General features: G+C 40.5%; 1 protein-coding gene across 3 annotated transcripts in view; it reads left to right on the top strand.

Annotated features, from left to right (window-relative positions):
• Positions 1-20,111, top strand: part of ASB11 (ankyrin repeat and SOCS box containing 11) — a 26,225-nt gene extending 6,114 nt beyond the window's left edge. For 2 of the 3 annotated variants that reach the window (XM_008064610.1, XM_008064612.1), the window contains exons 2-7: positions 3,508-3,587; positions 9,953-10,060; positions 12,562-12,712; positions 15,513-15,647; positions 16,753-16,944; positions 19,987-20,111. In XM_008064610.1, coding sequence (XP_008062801.1) covers positions 3,508-3,587; positions 9,953-10,060; positions 12,562-12,712; positions 15,513-15,647; positions 16,753-16,944; positions 19,987-20,111 — 791 coding nt within the window. Of the gene's footprint in view, positions 1-3,507; positions 3,592-9,952; positions 10,061-12,561; positions 12,713-15,512; positions 15,648-16,752; positions 16,945-19,986 lie in introns of all 3 variants that reach the window. The other variant, XM_008064611.1, reaches the window with a different exon arrangement.
• The last annotated feature ends 1,306 nt before the right edge of the window (positions 20,112-21,417 follow it).

The raw sequence follows: 21,417 nt of genomic DNA, 5'->3' as shown, positions 1-21,417 counted from the left end.
CCCAGGTGGGTCTTGAACCCGCGGGTTCAGGCAATCCACTCACCTCAGCCTCCCAAGGCGTGGGATTACAGGCTGAGCCACTGAGCCCAGTTTTTGACTTCTAACCCCGAGGTGAGTTTGCCTTCTTTGTGTACTTTATAGAAACCAAATCACACAGCATGTGTTCTTTTGTGTCTGGTTTCTTTGATCAAACGTTAGGTTTGTGAGATTATCCACGTTGTGTCTATGGATCAGGTCTTGTGGGATGGATGAGTAACAGAAAGTTACTAGGAAGTTTGAAATAGGACAGACATGTGGTTAAGCCTCCTTCCCAGCAGGAAAGGGGATCACCACAGCCCACCTGGAGGCATGTTTGAGAAATAATAAAGCCATTTAATGTTGATATACTAAGTTAAATCTTTTGATAGGAAGTTGCCACTTAAATCTTGTTTTTATTTTTGAAGTGAATACTTAACTGTGCCTTCAGGTGACTCGGAATGACTGGCTGTTGTCAGAACAATGGAGTAACAATGCTATAGCTCTGGGTTTGTTTCTCCCATTGGTCGGGATCCTGAGTCGGTATCTGTGGGTAAAGACTGTCCCTCCAACTACAGTGCCTGCATCCACTTCCAAGAATGAGTAGGCAAGAAGGTAACCTGTCTGAAGTGCACTCCAGATGGAATGAGTTGCATAATTCATTGAATGAATTAGAGGCAAGCCAAGCCTCACTAACTGAGGATTACTTGCATACATTATCTCATTATTTCCAGTTTATGCAAATTATAAATGTTCAAAGAGATTTTAAAATATTTCACTCTTCATTTAAAAATATTCCACTTTTAACCAACTCAGGAACAAGTAGAGATACAAACACAATATATGTTCATGTTAAATATTTTCAGCACCTTTTCTTTGTTACTATAAAAGCATTACACATTCATATTAGGAGTAGGGGATCACCAGTGATTTTATCTATTATCTGTCTGTCTGTCTATCTTTTTAAACTTTTTATTTGGAACTAATTTCAATCAACAGAGAAGTTACAAGAGTGGTACAAATCATTCCTACTTCTCTTCACCCACTCATATTTAGCCAACTGTCCTAATAATGATCTTGATATCAAAAGGATCAGGTGTGTTGCCTTCAGATGTGTCTTGTCAACCCCCTTCAATATGGAAGTGTTCCTCAGTCCCTCCTTGAACTGGTTTCAGGCTGATTATTTTGTAGAATGTCCCCTTAGTTTGATCTGGTGTGCAGTGTCCTCATGATCAGATTTGAGTTACACATCTTGGGCAGGGATATCACAGAAGCGATGTTCTTCTCGTTGCATTTCCTCTGATCTCACTCATCGTGTTCCATCAGATGGCGCCCAGTATCATTGTGTTCCATCACTGCTGATGTTAAATTTGATCACCTGGGTAAGGTGGTTTCTGAAATTTTGTTCTGTGGGGAGACAGATTGAGGCTAATTCTATTATTCTACATTTCAAAGTTGACATTCTATTATGAGAAAGTGCTTTCTCTTCTCTGTCATTATATATTCATTTATGTCAGTAATGACTTTTAATTTACTGTTTTATTTGATATGGTATAATCTCTTATCTCTTTTTTTTTTTTTTTTGAGTTGGAGTCTCACTCTGTCACTCAGACTGGAGTGCAGTGGCCGCTCCCGGCCACTGCAGCCTCGACCTGCTGGGCTCCAGCGATCCTTCTGCCTCAGTCTTCCAAGTAGCTGGAACTACAGGCGCACGCTACCACGCCTGGCTAATTTTTTTTGATTTATTGTAGAGATGAGGTCTCGCCAAGTTGCCTAGGCGGGTCTTGAACCCGCGGGCTCAGGCAATCCACTCACCTCAGCCTCCCAAAGCGTGGGATTACAGGCTGAGCCACCGAGCCCGGCTATCTCATTGTTTATTTTGATACTCACATTGTCCTATCTTTGGTCAGTGGAAGCCCATTCAAGCTAACTTCTGTGCCTTTTATTCTTCCCCATCTTTCTTTGAGCGCTTCCTTACTTTCTGGCAAGATAAAGTTTGAGGCCCATCATATTCTTCTTGGCCCACGCCTGGGATCAGTCATTTATCCAAGAAGCACTGCTTTAGGTTTTATCAGTGTATAATGCTAAAAAAGTACATACACACATCTATGTATCTAAATTTATTTTTATATCTATCTAGATATATTGAAAGTCACATTTTCATAACAATTTCTCCAATATCAATCCAGTCCTGTAAAGTTCATTCAAACTTTCCCTATTTTCATAATCCAAAAGGTTAGAGATGATATGTTGAGTTTCAATGTAGGAAGAAAGCTCATTGACATGTTCATAACCGTGGTTCTCATCCATTGGAAAAGTTCACTCTCTCCTTAAGGCCTTGAGTTCTTTTAAATTCACACAGTTCCATCTTCGGTCAGGTTTTCGTTTTGCCAAGTTTATACATATGGAAACCCGGGTTCTTAACATCATCAGGATCACCTAGAAGAGGTTGATAAGAGGAACCATTTGTGTTAAATTCTAATTGTGTTCAATCCAACATATGAAGAGCACAATCGTGATTTGAAAAATACCCACATTTTGCAAAATGGGCTAGAGTTTCTTCCAAAACGAATGATTGCTCTTTTGCATGTTTAATAGAAGGTTACTTCTCAATTGCCCATCTAAGCTGTTTGCAGACAAGCAATTATAAGAAAAATATCTCCAGAAGGCAGTTCTGAGGCTGTTCCTTCCAGTGCTGCCCTATCATGCGTACATATCAATCATAAACTGTCTGGAGCACGTAACATCATGGATACAAGAGACCAAAGCACTTGCCAAATATTAGATCACGATATCTCCATTTTAGAGGTAAGGACATTGAGGTTCAAATAATTTGAGTAACTTGCTAATTTGGGCAGAGAAAACGGTCGAGGTAGGACTTGAACTCAGGCAGTCTGTTTCCATGGCCCATGCTTAGCCATCACACTAAACTGCCCACAACAAAGCTGTTTGGCAAAAAACTGGAGGATGAAATCATCTGAAAAATGACACTCTGAAACTTAGATACACTCTTTATCAAAGGAAGCAATTACCTAGGGAATTATGGAAATTTTTTTTCCCCCTGATCCCTTAGAGCCTCCTTCATAGTGAGTCTTTGAGTCTTTGGGGTGTGGGTAAGGGTAGATGGTGGGGGAAGGATAAAGATGTGGAAGCTTATTGACCTGTTTTGCCTTTCATTTTGCCTTATGTAGAGCTATCAGATTCAAGCACCAGGCTCTATCCACTTGTATTTAAATTAAATCTATTGCTTGTTAAAACTGCCTCCCGAAAAACCAGAGAGATCGGCGGTTCCCCCTTTTGACACACACCACCAAACTAGTGAACTTTACATTCTATAGCTTGTCACCCTGAAAGTGGCTGATGGGAGAGCCTGATGCATGCCACCAGCTTTCCTCGTCTTCCCTGCCTGTCCTCTCACAGTGAGTGGGTAGCCTGAACAAGCTGCAGGAAGAAGTCTCCGGACCTTGACTCTGAGCTTGGTTTGTGTTTCAGACTGCTGGGCTGATCGATCCCCACTTCATGAAGCTGCGGCTCAGGGGCGCTTATTGGCCCTTAAAACTTTAATTGCACAAGTAAGTGAACTGAAGACTTGATCCTTCGTGCTTATGCTCTTACCAAACATCATTCCTTATTAGCTTCAGCTATAACAGAGGTCTTACCTCACCCCTTCTGAGCCCCAGCACCGCCAGTCTGGACTCATGTATCCTCTTGCACCTCACCATGTGTTCTTCTTGCCTCTTCTTTCCTGGGGAGCACCCTCATTTTCTGCTGTTTCCCCCTTTCCCTTCTGGGCCTTCCTTTTACCTCATAGGAAGTTTCCCTGTGAGGGATGATGGAGGATGCCCTCAAATTTATGTTGCACTAACTCACCCCATTCTCTCTCAGTGTGTGTTAGTGGCAACAGTCCTGAAGTTACATTGTTCATTGCTGCATGACAAATATTACCTCAAAGCAGAGTGACTGAAAACAACAAATGCTTCCATTTTTGTGGCTTCTGGAGCCAGGGAGCAGCTTAGCCAGTTGGTTCTAGCTCAGGGTCTCTCTCAGGCTGCCAAGTGTCAGCCAGTTACGGTCATCTCATGGCTCAACTGGGGGAGGATCTGCTTTCAAACCCACTCACGTGGTTGTTGGGAAACCTCAATTCCTTGCCACATGGGCCTCTCCATAGGGCTGGGACATGAGACGGCAGCTGGCTTCCCCCCAGAGAGTGCAAGAGAGTGCCTAAGAAGGAAGTCACAGTTGTTTTATAACCTCATTTCCAAAGTGACATCCTGTCGCTTCTTCCCTATTCTCATTAAATGTGAGTCAAAAAGTCCAGCCCACACTGAAGGGGAAGGTATTACACAAGTGAACCAATACCAGGAATCAAGGACCACTGGGTTGCCCACATCAATGATACAATATTTCAAGGGCAAGCCCTAAAATAGGTTGACAAATGGGTAAATCTTATTCCTTAGGGAAGATTTATACAAGTATTAGTTACAAGGGCTACTTTATTTATATTTACTTTATATTTATGACTATATCCCTGGCACCTCGAACGGTGAATAGGGGCCTAGTAAATTATTTGTGAAACGAATAAAACGAAGTATACATTTGCTTTATTTGTTTTAGAGTCTACACATGTACAGAGGAGGTGAGTTATTAAGTCTTTTTCTACATCCTAGCAATCCCCTAACCAGGTTTCCTTACCATTTAAATTTGAACAGCTGGGTACACTACTCTGTGGATGTGTGTGTGTATGTATGTGTGTATGTATGTGTGTGTATGCATGCATGCATTTTTCATTGATTTATTTTTTGCTTTCTCCTTTATGAGTTGTTACTTCTTAAGAAAGTAGAGGCAAAAGGAAATCAGTACTGCCAGCAATGATCAAATGGGCTTTGTACCTGATTTTACCACATGCTTATTTATTTTTCAGCACTTTACATTTGATATGATTTGATTATTTGTAATATGTAATATACTCACATAGTTCAGTGATTAAAATGATATAAAAAGGCACACCGTGGAAAGTCTTGTATTCACCTCTTCCCTCTTGGCCTCCCAACTCAATACTTTTATTAGTATTTTTAACAAACCTTTTATTTTTTATTTTTTTATTTTTTCTTGAGTTGGAGTCTCACTCTGTTGCCCAGACTGGAGTGCAGTGGCCGCTCCCGGCCACCGCAGCCTCGACCCGCTGGGCTCGGTGATCCTTCCGCCTCAGCCTTTCAAGTAGCTGGAACTACAGGCGTACGCTACCACACCCGGCTAATTTTTTGATTTATTGTAGAGATGAGGTCTTGCCTGCCCAGGCAGGTCTCGAACCCACGGGCTCAGGCAATCCACTCACTTCAGCCTCCCAAAGGCGTGGGATTACAGCCTGAGCCACCAAGCCCGGCTTATTTTTTTAATGATTTTATTTTTATTTATTTTTCTTTCTTTTCAGTTTATTTTTAATTTCATTTTAGAGTTATGTGATACACGTGAGGAGTTGCTACATAAATAAATTGCGTGCAGGTGAGGTTTGGGCTTCTAGTGAGCCTTCTCCCCTGATAGTGGACATGGTACCCAATGGGTGGTTGTGTGCCTCTTATTTCCCCTCCTTCCCCCCGCTAGTAGTGCCCGGCATCAGTTGTTCTCACCTTTGTGCTAACATGCCCAATGTTTAGGGCCTGCTTATAAGTGAGAACATGCAGTATTCAGTGTTTTGTTTCTGTGATAATTCACTTAGATTGGTGATCTCCAGCTGCATCCGCGTTGCTGCAAAGGACATGATTTCGTTCTTCTTCATGACCACGTGGTATTATTTTTGGATAATTTTAAAGAAGAGTTGCAAAGATAGTACAGAGAGTTCCCATCTACATTGTACCCTTCACCCAACTTCCCCGAATGTGGACATCTTACGTAGCCATGGCACATTTGTCAAAATAAGATATTAATGTTGGTACAATACCATGAACTAAACTGCAAACTGCTGGGATTTCACCAGTTTTTCCACTAGTGGCCTTTTTCTGTCCTGGGATCCAATGTGGGATCCCACATTTCATGGAGCACTTTTTTTTTAAACTATACTTAATAAGCATGTTAGCTTCCATGCTGTGATTAAATGTGCAAAGAACATTCCTCATAGCAAAGTTCAGCTTTTTCTTACAACATCCTCATGTCTTTCCCCTTACACACTAGTCAAAATGTATCAATCTAGTTTTTTGAAACGATTTTGCATTTACTAGTGTGATAAGTATGGGTAAAACATTAACCAATGAGTGAATCGTTAAACCAAGTCTCAGGAGCTCTTGGTTACAGCGCTGGCTGTCGCTGACAGCTGGAGAGCCTCAAGTCTTACAAAGAATTTGAACTTTCTGTTCCTCCATTTTTTCATGCGAAATTAAGGTGATCCACTCTAGACTGTCCCTCAGGCCCGTCCAGCATTACATTTCTACAATTCAGGTATTCTAGATTTTGCGCACTATCAAAGTTTTTTCTAACACACTGCTGCCACCCTGTGGACATTTGTTTTTTCTTTTTCTTTCTTTTTTTTTTTTTTTTAAGTTAGTGTCTTACTTAGTATGTCACCCAGGCTAGAGTGCAGTGGCTCACAACTCACCGCAGCCTTGTCCTCCTGGGCTCAGACGATCCTCCCATCTCAGCTTCCTCAGTAGCTGAGACTACAGGTGCTCACTGCCACGCCCAGCTATTATATATAATATATATGTATATATATATAATATATATGTATATATATATTTTTTGAGTTGGAGTCTCACTCGTCACCCAGGCTGGAGTGCAGTGGCACGCTCAAGCCACCGCAACCTCGACCTGCTGGGCTCCGGTGATCCTTCTGCCTCAGTCTTCCAAGTAGCTGGAACTGCAGGCATGTGCTACCATGCCCAGCTAATTTTTTTGATTTATTGTAGAGACCATGTTGCCCAGGCTGGTCTGGAACCCGCGGGCTCAGGCAATCCTCTTGCCTCTACCTTCCAAAGTGCTGGGATTACAGGCTTGAGTCACCACACCCGACCAAAAATATATATACTTTTTAATAGAAATGAAGTCTTGCTATATTGCCTGGTCTCAAACTCCTGGGATCAAGCAGTCCTCCCTCCTCGACCTCCCAAAGTGCTGGGATTACAGGTGTAAGCCACTGTGCCTGACGTTTTCTTGCTTTCTTAAAAGGAACTCATACATAGGAGAAGTAAAAGTAAAAGGTGAGACCAGTCTCACCTTCCTACTCTTGCAATCAAACCCCCATGCTGCTACCAGTGGACCGCTCCTAAAACGTCTAATCTATTTACTCCAGACTTTTTACAGCTTAACAGATTTCATAGTTGCCTCATTCCTTCTAAGACATGCACTTGCTGTTTGGAAATCAAGGCCTTTCATGATCCGGCTCCAGTTCGTTGTCCTCTTTCCTCTCCCTCCATCTCCTGCTTCTTCTTTCTGTGGACCCTGTTTCAGAAGCAGCCAGCTATCCAGCTGTGGCCCTGCCACACTTCTTGTGGCTTCCTGCATTTGCATCTTTTGTTCCCTCCTAATGGCATACTTGGCATACTCTTTCTTGGCTTTCCTACCTTGAAACGCTTTATGCTTCAAACCTAAGCTAAATGTTACCTCATTTGTGAAGATTTTTTCTTACTCCTTAAGGCAGAGTCAAGGATATCCCATGCTTGCAACTGAAGTTTGAATATACTACCACTATAGCAATATTCTTGTTGTTTTGTTTTTCATTTCCACCTGGCCAGTAGGCTCTGGTAGGAGAGAGACCCATGCCACAAGTTTTGTTCTCACACATTACTTGAATAGCACGTTATCCAGAATGTTAAATAGGCATTTGTTGAATAAAGGAATGTGAGCATCCCACACTGTGTTTAGACTCCCCTTGTTATAACCTCTGCTTCTCCCTATATGGTGTCAATATTAAACCCACAGGCCATGAACATGTCAGAAACATGTCAAACAACATTACTATCGAGAGTTAACACAGCATTTAACTCTCTTCTGCCAGGTGTGGTGGCACGTGCGTCTAATCTCAGCACTTTGGGAGACTGAGAAGGAAGAATTTCTTGAGTTTAGGAGTTCCAGACAGCCTAGGCAACATAGCAAGATGCCATCCCCCCATATATATATATATTCTGGACTAGAATCTACAAAGAACTTAAATGAATTGACAGGAAAAAAACTAATAACCCCATTAAATGGTAGGCAAAGGACACGAACAGACATTTCGCTAAGGAAGACATCCAAGCAGCCAACAAATACATGAAAAAATGTTCAACATCATTAATCATCAGAGCAGTGCAAATCAAAATCACAATAAGGCACCAATCAGAATAGCTTTCACAGAAGAAACACAAATATTTCCACTGAAAACCCAAATTATATACAAATGAAATTTCCCTTTATTCCACTCCACTCTCAATGCAATCCTAGTCACTTCCCAGTGTTGGAAGTATGATGTGTGTTCTCCCAGCCCTAGGCTCCCTCCTCTTATTAATTTGTTTCCTGTTTTTGCTTTTGAAACAATGTTGTAATTAATGTGTGTGTGTGTGTGTGTGTGTGTGTGTGTGTGTGTGTGTGTGTGTGTGTGTATCCCGGTAGTTTTGTAAGATAAAATTCCTAGAAATTGAATTCCTGAGTCAAAGAGCATGAACATTTAAAATGTAAATTTCCCTCCAGAAAGGCTAAATTAAGACTGGGCTTGGTGGCTCAGCCTGTAATCCCAGCACTTTGGGAGACCAAGGAGAGTGGATTGCCTGAGTCTGCGGGTTCGAAACCTGCCCAGGCAACTTGGCGAAACCTCGTCTCTACAATAAATAAAAAATTAGCCGGGTGTGGTAGCGTGCACCTGTAGTTCCAGCTACTTGGAAGGCTGAGGCAGAAGGATCATCGGAGCCCAGCAGCTCAGGGCTGGGGTGACCGGGAGCATGCCACTGTACTCCAATCTGGACAACAGAGTGAGACTCCAACTCAAAAAAAAAAAGGCTAAATTAATTTCTAATCCCATACAACAGAGATTTTACACAGTCATAGTTGGAAGGGACCATAGAAATCACATAGTTAATTTTTCTTTTTAACCTTATTGATAGTGAGCCTAAGGCTCAGAGAGAAAAAAAATGACGTTTCAGTGTCACACAATTTGTTAAACCTGGAGGTGGGTGGAGCTTAAGTAGTTGGGCTTTAAGGAATTACACTTAAAATAATGGTCAGATATTTAAGTCTTGCTGATCCAAAACAAAGTGAAGAACTGAGGCAATTCTTGGTGTAACCACTCTTCCAACAACCCTGCATTGCTAACAAAATAGTCTTGTCTCAGCCGTGGGTGATTTTGCAGCCTGAATTACCCACCTGTTGGCCAATTATTCCATTCAGGATCATAACATCTAAGACTTCCAATGTTTGACCTCTGAGGTAGAAAGGTAAGAGAAAGAAAGAAAGGAAGGAAGAAAGGAGGAAAGGAAGAAAGAAGCCACCAAGGGATTTAGAATCCATCAGAGTCAAACTTTTCTCCATAGTTGCAGCTCCTCCAGAGGACTAGGCCATCATAAAGCCTCTCTTGAAATGTTATTGAATGGCTTCTAAATATTCTAATGAAAATGGAGCAGGGAACAAATGCTTATCAAAATGATGCTCAACACTGTTCAGATCACCATCCGGAGTGAATTATCATAGAAACAGAAAACTGAATACCATGCGTTCTCCCTAATAAGTGGGAGCTAAACACTGAATATACATGGGCACAAGGATGGGAACAAGAAGCACTGGGCCTTCCTAACGTGGGGAGAGAGGGAGGAGTGTGAGGATTGAAAACTACCCACTGGGTACCATGTCTACCACCTAGGTGAGGAACTCAATAGAAGCCCAAACCTCATCATCATACAATATACCTATGTAAAAAACCTGTATATGTACCCCTTGAATCTAATAAGTAGATAACCCTCTTCTCTCCAAATTACAGGGTGTCAATGTGAACCTTGTGACAATTAATCGGGTTTCTTCTCTCCATGAAGCATGCCTTGGAGGTCACGTGGCCTGTGCTAAAGCCTTATTGGAAAATGGTGCACACGTGAGTACTGCCCCTACCCACAGGGATCCATTTGCCCAGGTGTATCTGCTAATTTCTAAAGACACATGACCTTCCAGATGGCTTACCCACTGTGGGTAAGGGCTGGCCTAGTCCCGTCCTTGTTCATATTACCTCATTAAGATTATTACTCCCTTCTCTTTAGCCTACACTCCTGTGTGTGAGCATTCAAATGTGATGATTCATGGGAATCTTTCAAAATTGTGATGACTTTAAGAAATCTATATCGTAAAACATTAAAACAATTTAAAGATTAATAAAAGACAATTCAACACCTTAAGGAAACAACTAATTTTACTGAGCAACATTTTCAAAATAAATGAGCTTTTAATAAATACATAGTCAAAAACACAAAATTAAGCTTTATCTTGTTTTTAATTCATATCCTAACCTTTTTCAAAGATGACTGAGGCACTGTATATAATACAGATATCAGAATAGAATTAGAAAATCACAACTTCTAAAAATCTCAATGACACCTATGTTTTGTGCCAGATATTGTTTTGTTGTGAATTTTATTGTTTAGCTCAATTCTTGCATTCTTTGTTTTATGAGTTGTAATGCTTTTAAACACTTAATGATTATGTTCTCGCATTTTGTACAGAAGTTGGGTTTCTACGTGTAGAACTGAATATAAAAGTCTTCCTTGTGATAACTGTTTTTTTCTGATGCCTTTGTGGTCATACATTTCCATTAGGTGGTGCTTCTCTTACTAGTTGGTCAACTACTGGGCACTGATGAGGGCGAGGCTGTGTAAGGGCTGTTTCCTTTCAAGCTAGATGTCTGGAGTCACAGGCAGACTGCTGGTGGGAAATGTTAAACAATGCCAGGTCAGAGAGGAGATTTTGTGGGGCACCAAGAAGAATAAGGCATGGCTTCCTGTCTTTGTTGATTTTACGAGGGAATAAGCAGTAACTACTGTACCATACCATTTAACATTTAAATCAGAATGAGACAAAGAATAAGAGAAAGTTGACCAATCAGTAGAAAACTCCACATAACTGGCAGTCCCATGGATACCTCAAACCTAATGCATCTGAAACTGTGCTTAGCATGTTCTTTCCTCTGGCACCTGCTCCTCATCTTGGGTTTCCAAGTTTCAGAGGCCAGTTTAAACACTCTCCTGCTCTCCCAAGCTCCAAGCCTGGGAGTCAACCTATTTTTTCCATCTCAACAAAATTCTGCTAATTTTACTTTCTAAGTAATTCTCAAGTCTATCCTCTCCTTTATTCTGCTCCCGTAGTGATCTAAAGCATGTATTCATTTATTAAAAGGCCCCTTGTTGTGTTTATCTTCCCTAATGGAATTCAGCCTATTCAAACAGAGGCAATTGTCTTATCATTGTTTCTAAAACATTGCTACCTAGTAGATCTTCAATATATGTTTACGAATGAAGAGAGAAAGTGATAGGAAATTATGTAAGAAGATGACTTAGACTGAGGACAAGGATGATACTTAGTAAAACACACCAGTCCCACCAAATATTTTTAGTAAAAATATAAATAGGTTAGAAATATAAATCCCTAGCATATGAATTTATATACATTTTCCCCTGACCTTGTCTGTCTCTGCCATCATACCATTGTATCTTTAAATTTCCAGTGGAGTGGGGGTTATATTGGAACCCTGGAGATAAATCATTTTTGTTTCCAAAGCAAAGAAATTTAGAGTACTGATTATCACAAGCATCTATCCTTGGTTTGCTGAGGCACAATGGTTTGGCATCAAACCCTCATTGCCCTCCATTTCCATCATATCAGAGCCTCCCTACAAGAATGCCTTGGTCCCCTAATGTTCTTTCCAATCTATTGTTGATGCACAAAGATGCCTCCCAGCCCTGCTGGTTCTCACGTGCCATCCACATCTCTAGATGGTGCCAAGAACGGCTGGAGACACCACATTGATGACTATTTTCCATGTGCCTTTGGCTTGGCCATGATTTCTTTAGGAGTAACAGCTGGCATGTGCAATTTGTATGAATAACAGTAGACCAGAGAGGAAATCTGTGGCAAGAAAGACAGTAGAACTGTGGGGAATTGCCTAGCAGATTTGTTTCAAGCCCAGATTTTGGAACCGTGGCTAAATGATTTCTCTAGTACTTTTGGTACTTTGGGTTGAATTCCATTAGGGAAGACAAACATGAGAATAGGCTTTTTAATGCACAAATAAATGTTTTGCCAGGTTTGTTCATGACCAGGAGCAGGAGTCAGCTTTATATTGATGGAAAATGGAAAACAATGCTGTTGCACATGCCTATTGAGAGCTTATTGGGTGCTAGGCAAGGTTTTAAGTGTTTAACATATAGTAACTCACTCGATCCACTCGCTAACTTCATGATGTTTCATAATACTGTAAAGCTGTGGGGTTCCTTCACTTATTCATCAGTGTGGAGAATTTCTCTAGGCAGATACATGGGAATACACATTTGGAGATAGTGAGAACGGAATAGAAAATTCCCTGGGTCTCTCCTTGCCCATCATTAGGTCAATGGAGTGACAGTTCATGGAGCCACGCCCCTCTTCAATGCTTGCTGCAGTGGCAGTGCTGCATGTGTCAACGTTCTGCTGGAGTTTGGAGCCAAGGCCCAGTTCGAAGTACATCTGGCTTCCCCCATCCATGAGGCAGTGAAGAGAGGTAAATGAGCTATCACAATGCCCACAAAACACCAGTGGACTTATTCACCAGCATGGGGAATTTGCTCCACTCAATCTGACTCACTCCAATCTGCAAGTATCAATGGTCTAGTGCTGGTCATGCAAGGCTCACCTAGATTTTCCTCACCATTAGAATATGTGTGATTTAGAGACCCATAGCAGTGACTTCAATTTGCCTAAATCTTCAGGAAATACCAGTGTGGCACAAAACAGCTCTTTTTATAACCTGGGAATGTTTTCCTGGCTCAGACGTCCCATTTTCTGGGGACAGTCTCTTGGCAGTTCTTTCCTGTTGATGTTTTGGTGGCAGCTGGTATAGCCAAGATGGCAGTTGTGACCTACATGAATTGTACTATGCTTATGTCTTTGTCCCTAGTAGGCAAGAACAGCTCATCCTCCAAAGCCCATAAAACACCAACCACCAAGCTAAAATACATTGTGAAAGTGTCTGAAAGCCAAGGCTGATGTTATCTCTAATGAAACAGTAAATGTAACTACTTACAACAAGTAATACACTGTAGATGAGCTGATGGCTTCAAGATCACAGTTATTGGGAAAAAATAGCAACTTTATAAAGTATAGCATTGGAAATCTTGAAGTTGACTCCAGACCCCTATTTTGTCAGTTACTTTTGAAATGAGGAAAAAGAGTAAATTTAAAGAATTTTAAACTATATGCATAGATTAGATTAGACACGAGCAAGAAGATATCATTGAAAGGACAAGGACATTTGTCAAAGGTCACATACCAAAGAGCAACGTTTCAGGGATAGCTGGTAGCGATGGAGAAGTTAAAATACTCTAAAATAGTGATCTTTGCTGGTATAGTTGGGGATGAAAGTTTTTACTTCAAAAGACATTAGTAAAAGATTTGGCTCAGGTTATTAAACATGACATTTGGTAAATTTTTCCATTGGATTACCTTAAGTGATACAAAAGACTTAAATCTCAATTTAGCTATGTCTTTTATGTCCTAAATGTATTTAATAAATATTTATTGGTTAATAACTGATGTTAGTCATTTCACAAACATCAAGTAAGTCCTTTAAATTGTAGAGTAATGAACTACTTTAGAATGATACAAAAGTCTTTTTAAAATTTTAATATTGATTTGAAGTATAAATGTTATTTGCATTTCCATCCAAATGTTTAAAAATTGATAAATATTGGGAATGCTTTGAATTAATTAAGCAGTTCTGCAGTGCTTAGCAGATTAGATATGGAGTTTGGTATCTATGTGCCTAAAAACATATATATGCTTCCGATAAACACATGATTTGTGTGAGTTCCTATTTTTTGCCGTATTGTAAAAGTGTGTTAAGGATCAACATCCACAGAATGGAAGAATGATTAGCAAATTCATTATGTTAGATACTATTATATCAGTGCTGGTCATTTACTTTTTCTATCTTCACTTTTAAAATTTCCTGAGAATATTTCAATTTAACTCAAACCAGACTGTTTCTTGTTCTTTTTTTTTTTTTTTTTGAGTTGGAGTCTCACTCTGTCGCCCAGACTGCAGTGCAGTGGCCGCTACCAGCCACCGCAGCCTCAAACTGCTGGGCTCTGGAGATCTTCCCGCCTCAGCCTTCCAAGTAGCCGGAATTACAGGCATGCACTACCACACCCGACTGATTTTTTGATTTATTGTAGAGATGAGGTCTCGCTGCCCAGGCGGGTCTCGAACCCATGGGCTCAGGCAATCCACTCACCTCAGCCTCCCAAAGGCGCGGGATTACAGGCTGAGCCACCGAGCCCGGCTTCTTTCTTGTTCTTAAAAAGACAAGATTTATTTTAAAAATTTATTAAATACCCTGTATTTGCCAGGCAGTTTTAGTACTAACTAGATATTATTTTTGGATTCTCACAGCTTTAAACAAGTTGGGCTACAGTTTGAGTCAATACCTTGATATATCGATGCTATAATCCAAGTATAATATTTACTTATGTGAACAAATAATTTGAATCTACAGAATTTTGCTTTGTACATTTTAATAGACATACTTAATCCAGAATTTGTGATAAGTCAGGTAGGTCTAGGATAAAGTTTACTTTTTATGTTATTTATTTTTAAAAAGTTAGTTAAATTAATTAGTGATGATAAGATTTTTTAGGGAAACATTTAATCTTCAAAGAGAACTAATACTTTGCAAGTTCTTATCAATACCTTAGAAGCATTTCTTCCCGAACAAAGCATTCATAGGCTGCAGATTAATCACGGCTATCTCTTTATTGGGCAAATTCTTGAGGGAGAGTGATTGCTTACATAATTCTTGTCAACCATTGAATTTGAAAATGTATTTAAATATATATTATACGTACTTGAGACTTTTTATTCATTCTCATAGGTGTTTTCCAGGCTCACCAAAATCAGTTTGTAGATCATACACCCAATCTTACATGCATGGTTAAAGAAGAAAATGAGAGATGCGTAATGGAGAGAGAACTGGGTTTTTCAGAATAATCACAGGGCTCGTCATTTGCCATTCTGGGTCTTGTCACCTATATTTGTAAAATGGTGGCTTCATTCTAGAGCATGACAGTTGTGTTCCTTTGAGCCCTTAGTTTGGTTAAAGTTATCTCAGGGACTGCAAGGAGGAGTTTGAGTAGTTTATTTTTGGGGTTTCTACCCAAGATTTCCAAAAATAAACACAATTTTTTTTTTCTACTACAAAAAGAGATGTAGGTTATCTCTAAAGACCATTCTGGATAAGTAATCCATAATTCTATGAATATTTCATGTGTCTCTTACTTGAGTGAAATTATCTTGTGTTCCACCAGGTCACAGAGAGTGCATGGAGATTCTGCTGGCAAATAATGTTGACATTGACCAAGAAGTGCCTCAACTTGGAACTCCTCTGTATGTGGCCTGCACCTACCAGAGGGTAGACTGTGTGAAGAAACTTCTAGAATTGGGTAATTTCCAGAAATCTTTTTGTGAAAAGAACCAGTTAAATTTGGTGGTTTTCTACAGTTTCACAGATTGAGTTCTTGTCAGGCTGTAAAAACTTCTGAGAGCATTTGATGTTTGGATACTAAAAAGAGAACTTTAAAGAAATGAGTGTTCAGATTCCTCTGTTCTGCTTCCTTTGATGTTAACTCCATTTACCTGGCATGGTTCTCCCTAGTAGTCACATGATGGTTGCCAGCAATACCTGGGCTTGTAGTTCTTCTCATCCATATGCATCAAGAAAGAGTATTGGCTCTTTTTGAGTCATATGGCCATCTCTGAACCACTCATGGTGGCCAAGGAAATACAATGCATTGATTGGCTTAGGCCTAGATCTCAGTCTACTCTGCAGTTATTAGGCTTCACTGGAAACACAAGAACTAGGAATCACAATAGGGTGATTCCCTGGAGGGCAATCTAGATGTGGTTACCAGGAAGATGCTGGACAACAACAGACGTTTGCCACAGACTAGTTTACATCTATTCTGCTAAGTTATTCAGTTATTTAAAAAAATTCTAAAAGGCATATACAGAAACTGAAAGTCCAGGGAAAGCTAAAATATCTTGAAATGACTATTTGGTTAAAGATTCAACAAATTTAGCCCCTGACATAAAGGTGGAAGTTTAGTAAAAACCTTTTGTTGAGAATTTTTTCTCCAAGAAGTTTTTGACTTTTTTTTATTCCCCATCATTTACTATTCTCTATAGTAAATTCAGAAATCTTTCTTTTTGATCCCCAATTACATAAATATTAGGTAAATTTAGCTTAATCCTTTGCCCCCAAACATAATAACTCTTTGTAACAGATCCTCAAATATTTTATTTTGTATGTCACACAGTTTGTATGGGAAAGCATGTACAGTATTTAAAATGACTAAAAATTACTTAAATTAACTTATCTCACCAAAATATTTTGAAACAGTTTTAGTAGGCATTGCTGAGGTCTGAGTTTAAATTACATATTTTCAAAGATTCGTCTTAAGATGTCTTTATATACAGCAACTATATTCGAGGCTCACCGTGTTTTACATTAATGTTTAGTGTTGAATTGCCACCATCTGTTTTGTTAAGGAGCCAGTGTGGACCACGGCCAATGGCTGGACGCCCCCCTCCATGCCGCAGCAAGGCAAACCAGTGTGGAAGTCATCCACCTGCTAACTGACTATGGGGCTAGTCTGAAGCACAGAAATGCTCAGGGCAAAAGTGCCCTTGACCTGGCGGCTCCGAAAAGCCCCGTGGAGCAGGCGCTCCTGCTCCGTGAAGGTAATGGAGGGCGGGTGTCTGCTTCTCTTCCATAAGCACACCACTATCTCTCTTTCCTGTCTCATCCCTAGCCTCTCTTCCTTTTCTCTTTTCAATTGAGGGTGGCATTGTGGGCGGGGGCAAGTCCTGCCATCACTGACATGTCTTCTGGGATTTCTGGCATCTGTTGTTGCTCGTAATGCCCATAGTGGAAATAAGGGTAAGGCAATGAGGAACGCAGTGTATATTCACTTTTTTTTTTTTTGAGTTGGAGTCTCTTGTCGCCCAGGCTGGAGTGCAGTGGTACACTCACGGCCACCGTAGCCTCGATCTTCTGGGCTTAGGTGATCCTTCCGCCTCAATGCATATTCACTTTTAACCAAAGGGCATTTCTATACAACTGGAGTGTAAGCTTTGTACTTTCCATTACAAGAAAAGAATCAGAAAACTTTGTTTTTACCCCGAAAAGTTTGAACTTTTACATCTATCCTGGCATAAACACATGATTGAGCAAACCAAAACCCTGCTTTGTAATATTGGGAGATAATCCAGTGACAAATTCAGAAGACTTGAGTTAGAGGTAATAGGGGGGACAGAGAACGTATATTTCAGGAACTCGACTAAATGGAGAGGTCTCTTGACTGTTCTCCAGATCAAGGAGTAGGTAGGTCTGCATTCCTCCTATTTCCACCACGGGCATTATGAGCAATAATAGATGCCAGAGGAAGAAGGGTGAGCTTCTAAAATGCTCCGTATCCCAAATTCCAAAGCGATCCATGTCATGCTTATACAGTCAGAGAACATTTTCTGAGCCTATATTGATCATTTGTATGCTTGAGAGAATATTAAAGATAATCGTAATTATTCAGCTTTACACGTGCCAGGCACTGTGCTAAAATTGAAACATAGATTAATCTCACTGAATGCTTAAAACTTTTAAAGCAACGAAAACTTTATACAGCAGTAGCAGGCACTACCCCTGCCACAAATGGGAAAAGCAAAGCATAGAGAGATTGGCTTGCAAAGGGTCACAGAGCTACTCAGATGTAGAACTAAATGGACTTCAAACCAAGCCATCTGACCCCAGAATGTGTACTCTTAATGTTATGAGATTCCAATCTCGGATCTTCTGAGACAGTTTCCAGTGGGGAGGAGTCTCATTTCACACACCAGTTCCATTTTGTGAAACCACCTCCACATCGTACATAGCTTCCAAATGGAGTGCTTGATTTGTTTTAGGAAATAGCCTCTCTAAATCAGTGCTTCTTAAGCTTTAATGTGCACACAAGTCACTTGGGGATTTCCTTAAGATACAGATTCTAATTCAGGAAGTCTGGGGTGGGGCCTGAGACTCTGCATGTCTAGCAGGCTTCCAGATCATGCTGATGCAGCTGGTCTAAGGAGCATGCTTTGAGTGCCACTGGTCTAGATTATCTCCAACAGTCTAGATCATTATCGATTGTTCTTTTATTTGAGTCTCCACCAGAAGAATTATGATCTTCCTTATCGGATCCCAGTTTGGAAAGAACAGTACTTTCCAATTGTTAGCTGAGAATATAGTTTATAGCATTTTCGTAATTCTTGTTTTCTTCTGTCAAAAGTGTTTCCAGGTCTAGGATTTGCATTCCTTATAAGCAAGCTCCTCTGTCCTCTGTATTTATCTGTATAGCCACTTGCTCTAGAAAGATGAATACCAGCCACATCAGAACTCACTTTGGTATCTGAACTTCCCTAGGCAAACTGGACAATTTGTCTGCATTATTGTTTTTCAGAGGAGCTTAAGTTGGACAGCAGGTAGAGACATTTTCCATTCTTGCTTACCAAGATTTTTTTGGTGTAGTTTTATTTATTTATTAACTTTAAAATATTTTTATTTTCAAGATGTGGGGTACAATTCAGAATTAGGTATACAAGTGGTCATCATACAAGTAAAGTTGGGCCTCCCTTTGGTCCCCACTTCACCTGGTTTGAGATCAGGTACCTTATTGATGTTATGTGCCCCACCCCCCTCCCCTGGCAGTGTCCCGATTACCAAGATTGTAATGAAGGGTGATTGTTTTGTCCTCCAGATAGTTTCCTGCACATATACACTCCTTGGCAATGTCAAGCCAAGTGTTACCTGGTTATTTCTATCATTTTTATGAGAGTAAGATTCTGTTAGAGTAGGATTTTTTTTGAAAAAGAAAACTTTGTATAGGCCAGTCATTAGATCTACTTGAAGAGATCTTTACTGATAGTCAAGTTAGGAAACGGTGGGATATTATGATTGCCTCTGTACAACTAGTATTTTAGCCAAAAACTCACTCAGCCTATTCAACCATGTTTTGGACTTTCATCACTTATTTTCCGCAAGGCTTCAAAGTCTTAGGAATGGTGACTCCATGAGACTCCATGAGACCAAGGTTCAGAGGCTAACAGGGTCTGAGTTGTGTTCTTCCTGCAGATCTCTTTTGAGTTTGAATTCTTGAAAGAATAGAGGGCCCCTCTAGGTGTAATTAGGGGTCAGCCAACACCACCTTCTGGGCAGCTAGAAGCAGGAAGTCCAGGAAGACTTTGAGGGCTGAGTATCTAACTCCTGACACATCACTTAACATTGCCTCTGCGACTACACAAATGGAACTTCCTGCTGATACCCTTTCCACAGTTGTCCTGCTCTGCAGCTCTGTCAGGGGGCCCTGCATTCTCAGTGCCTCTATTTGCATTTTATTCTTGGCTAGTATATCGCTTTCATTTGTAAGTGCAATACGCGAATGAGGTGCATTCCCTTTAGACCCCACACTTCATTCCTAACTGGCCTCCGATTGGCCTCATTTGTCAATATCAGTGGTGCAATTACCATTGGAAAATCAACTTAAAGAGATTAGCTCATCCAGGAGGGCCAAATAGTGGTCCTCTTGTCTGTACTTAGTCTCTGCTACCTCATTCTATAATTCCTATACAGACCCAGTTTCTCTTCTGCTTTTAGAAAGTTTCACCCACTTCCAGTACTCTGTTCTCCCCCTTCTAGCCCCCTACCCCGCCCCACCACCATGAAATTCACACTATTTTTGTTCCCTCCCTCAGGCCCGCCTACTCTTTCCCAGCTCTGCCGCCTGTGTGTCCGGAAGTGCCTGGGTCGAATATGTCATCAAGTCATCCACAAGCTGTGTCTACCGGAGCCACTCGAAAAATTTCTCCTATATCAATAGTCCCAACTGTCCCTGGGAAGACAGGTTGTTGTCTGCTGTACCCAGGGTACCTAATATAGATGCCCGATAGTTAGACTCTCAGTATCTTCAAATGAGCTCAGCTAGTTAGAATAAATCCTCCATAAGCCAGAACACTTGGGAAGTGGAAACTCTTGGTTAGTTTAATGTTCTCATTAACCAGGAGACAACCAGAAACCTCTTAGTTTTTAGTTCTTGTTGTTAAGAAACTTTAAAAATCTGTGAAGTAGAATGGAAATAGTAGATTCTTGATTCTAATAATTCAGGATCTTCCTGTACATAAAGGTCAACATTCTGAACATTGTATAGGCACATGTAAGTCTGGGTGGACAGGATTATAATGAATGTTAGGTGTTCCAAGATGTATTCCTGATTTAGTTCCTTCCTTCTGCCCCTGCCCTATTTTTCTTTCCTTCCTTGAATAAATCTCTGCTGTAATTTTGATTTCTCTGGCTTTTTATACATATATATGTAAAGTTAAGTACCTTGACAACATCACAGTTTATTGAGGCTTCTAGTTACTGACGTCCAGGTTGATAAGAGAGACTTTGGAAAAGGTTGACATCTATTGTTAGTAGCTTCTGATATTAAATGCTATCTTTTGAAGTAAGCAGTCTAGGATTGAGCAACACTGGGTGCCCCCAAGAACCTGAATACACAGGCACTGTCCGATGCATGTTGCAACTCAAACATTGGATCCCTTTCAAAGTCAAGATCCTCAGGGTTTTTTGAAATAATTATGTGTTGATGTCAGCCACAAAGGTGGGCTCATTTCTGGGTCAATATATTTTTCTGTGGATAGGAGTCCAAAATAAGTACAAAGGTATATTAAAAGAGCCTTCTCTTCCTTCTTTTCTGTCTTCTCCTTCTTCTTCTTCCCATCTCTCTCCCTTTTTGCCATCCCTGCTCCTCTTCCTCTCCTCCTTCTCTTTCTTTTTGTAAATTTAACAGGGGGACTAGAAAAGGCAGGACATACCCTTATGGAAATTGGAACTGGCATCCAATTTCCGAACAAAACCCAAAACACACAGGCCATAAGAGATAAGAGAGACAAGTGGGAACTCATTAAACTGACAAGCTTCTGCAAAGCCAAAGAAACCATCAAGGGGGCAGGAAGACAGCCCACAGACTGGGAAAAAGTATTTACCAACTCCATGTCTGACCAAGGCCTAACATCTTGGATCTACAAGGAATTCAAACGTGCTGAAAAGAAAAAAACAAACAACCTCATTACAAAGTGGGCAAAAGATATGAACAGACACTTCACAAAAGAAGACATACAAGTGGC

The sequence above is a fragment of the Carlito syrichta genome, unplaced genomic scaffold, assembly GCF_000164805.1.
Source record: "Carlito syrichta isolate Samal-C Ts95f unplaced genomic scaffold, Tarsius_syrichta-2.0.1 Scaffold307764, whole genome shotgun sequence".
Lineage (NCBI taxonomy): Eukaryota > Metazoa > Chordata > Mammalia > Primates > Tarsiidae > Carlito > Carlito syrichta.
This window is presented reverse-complemented; position numbering and strand designations above follow the sequence as displayed.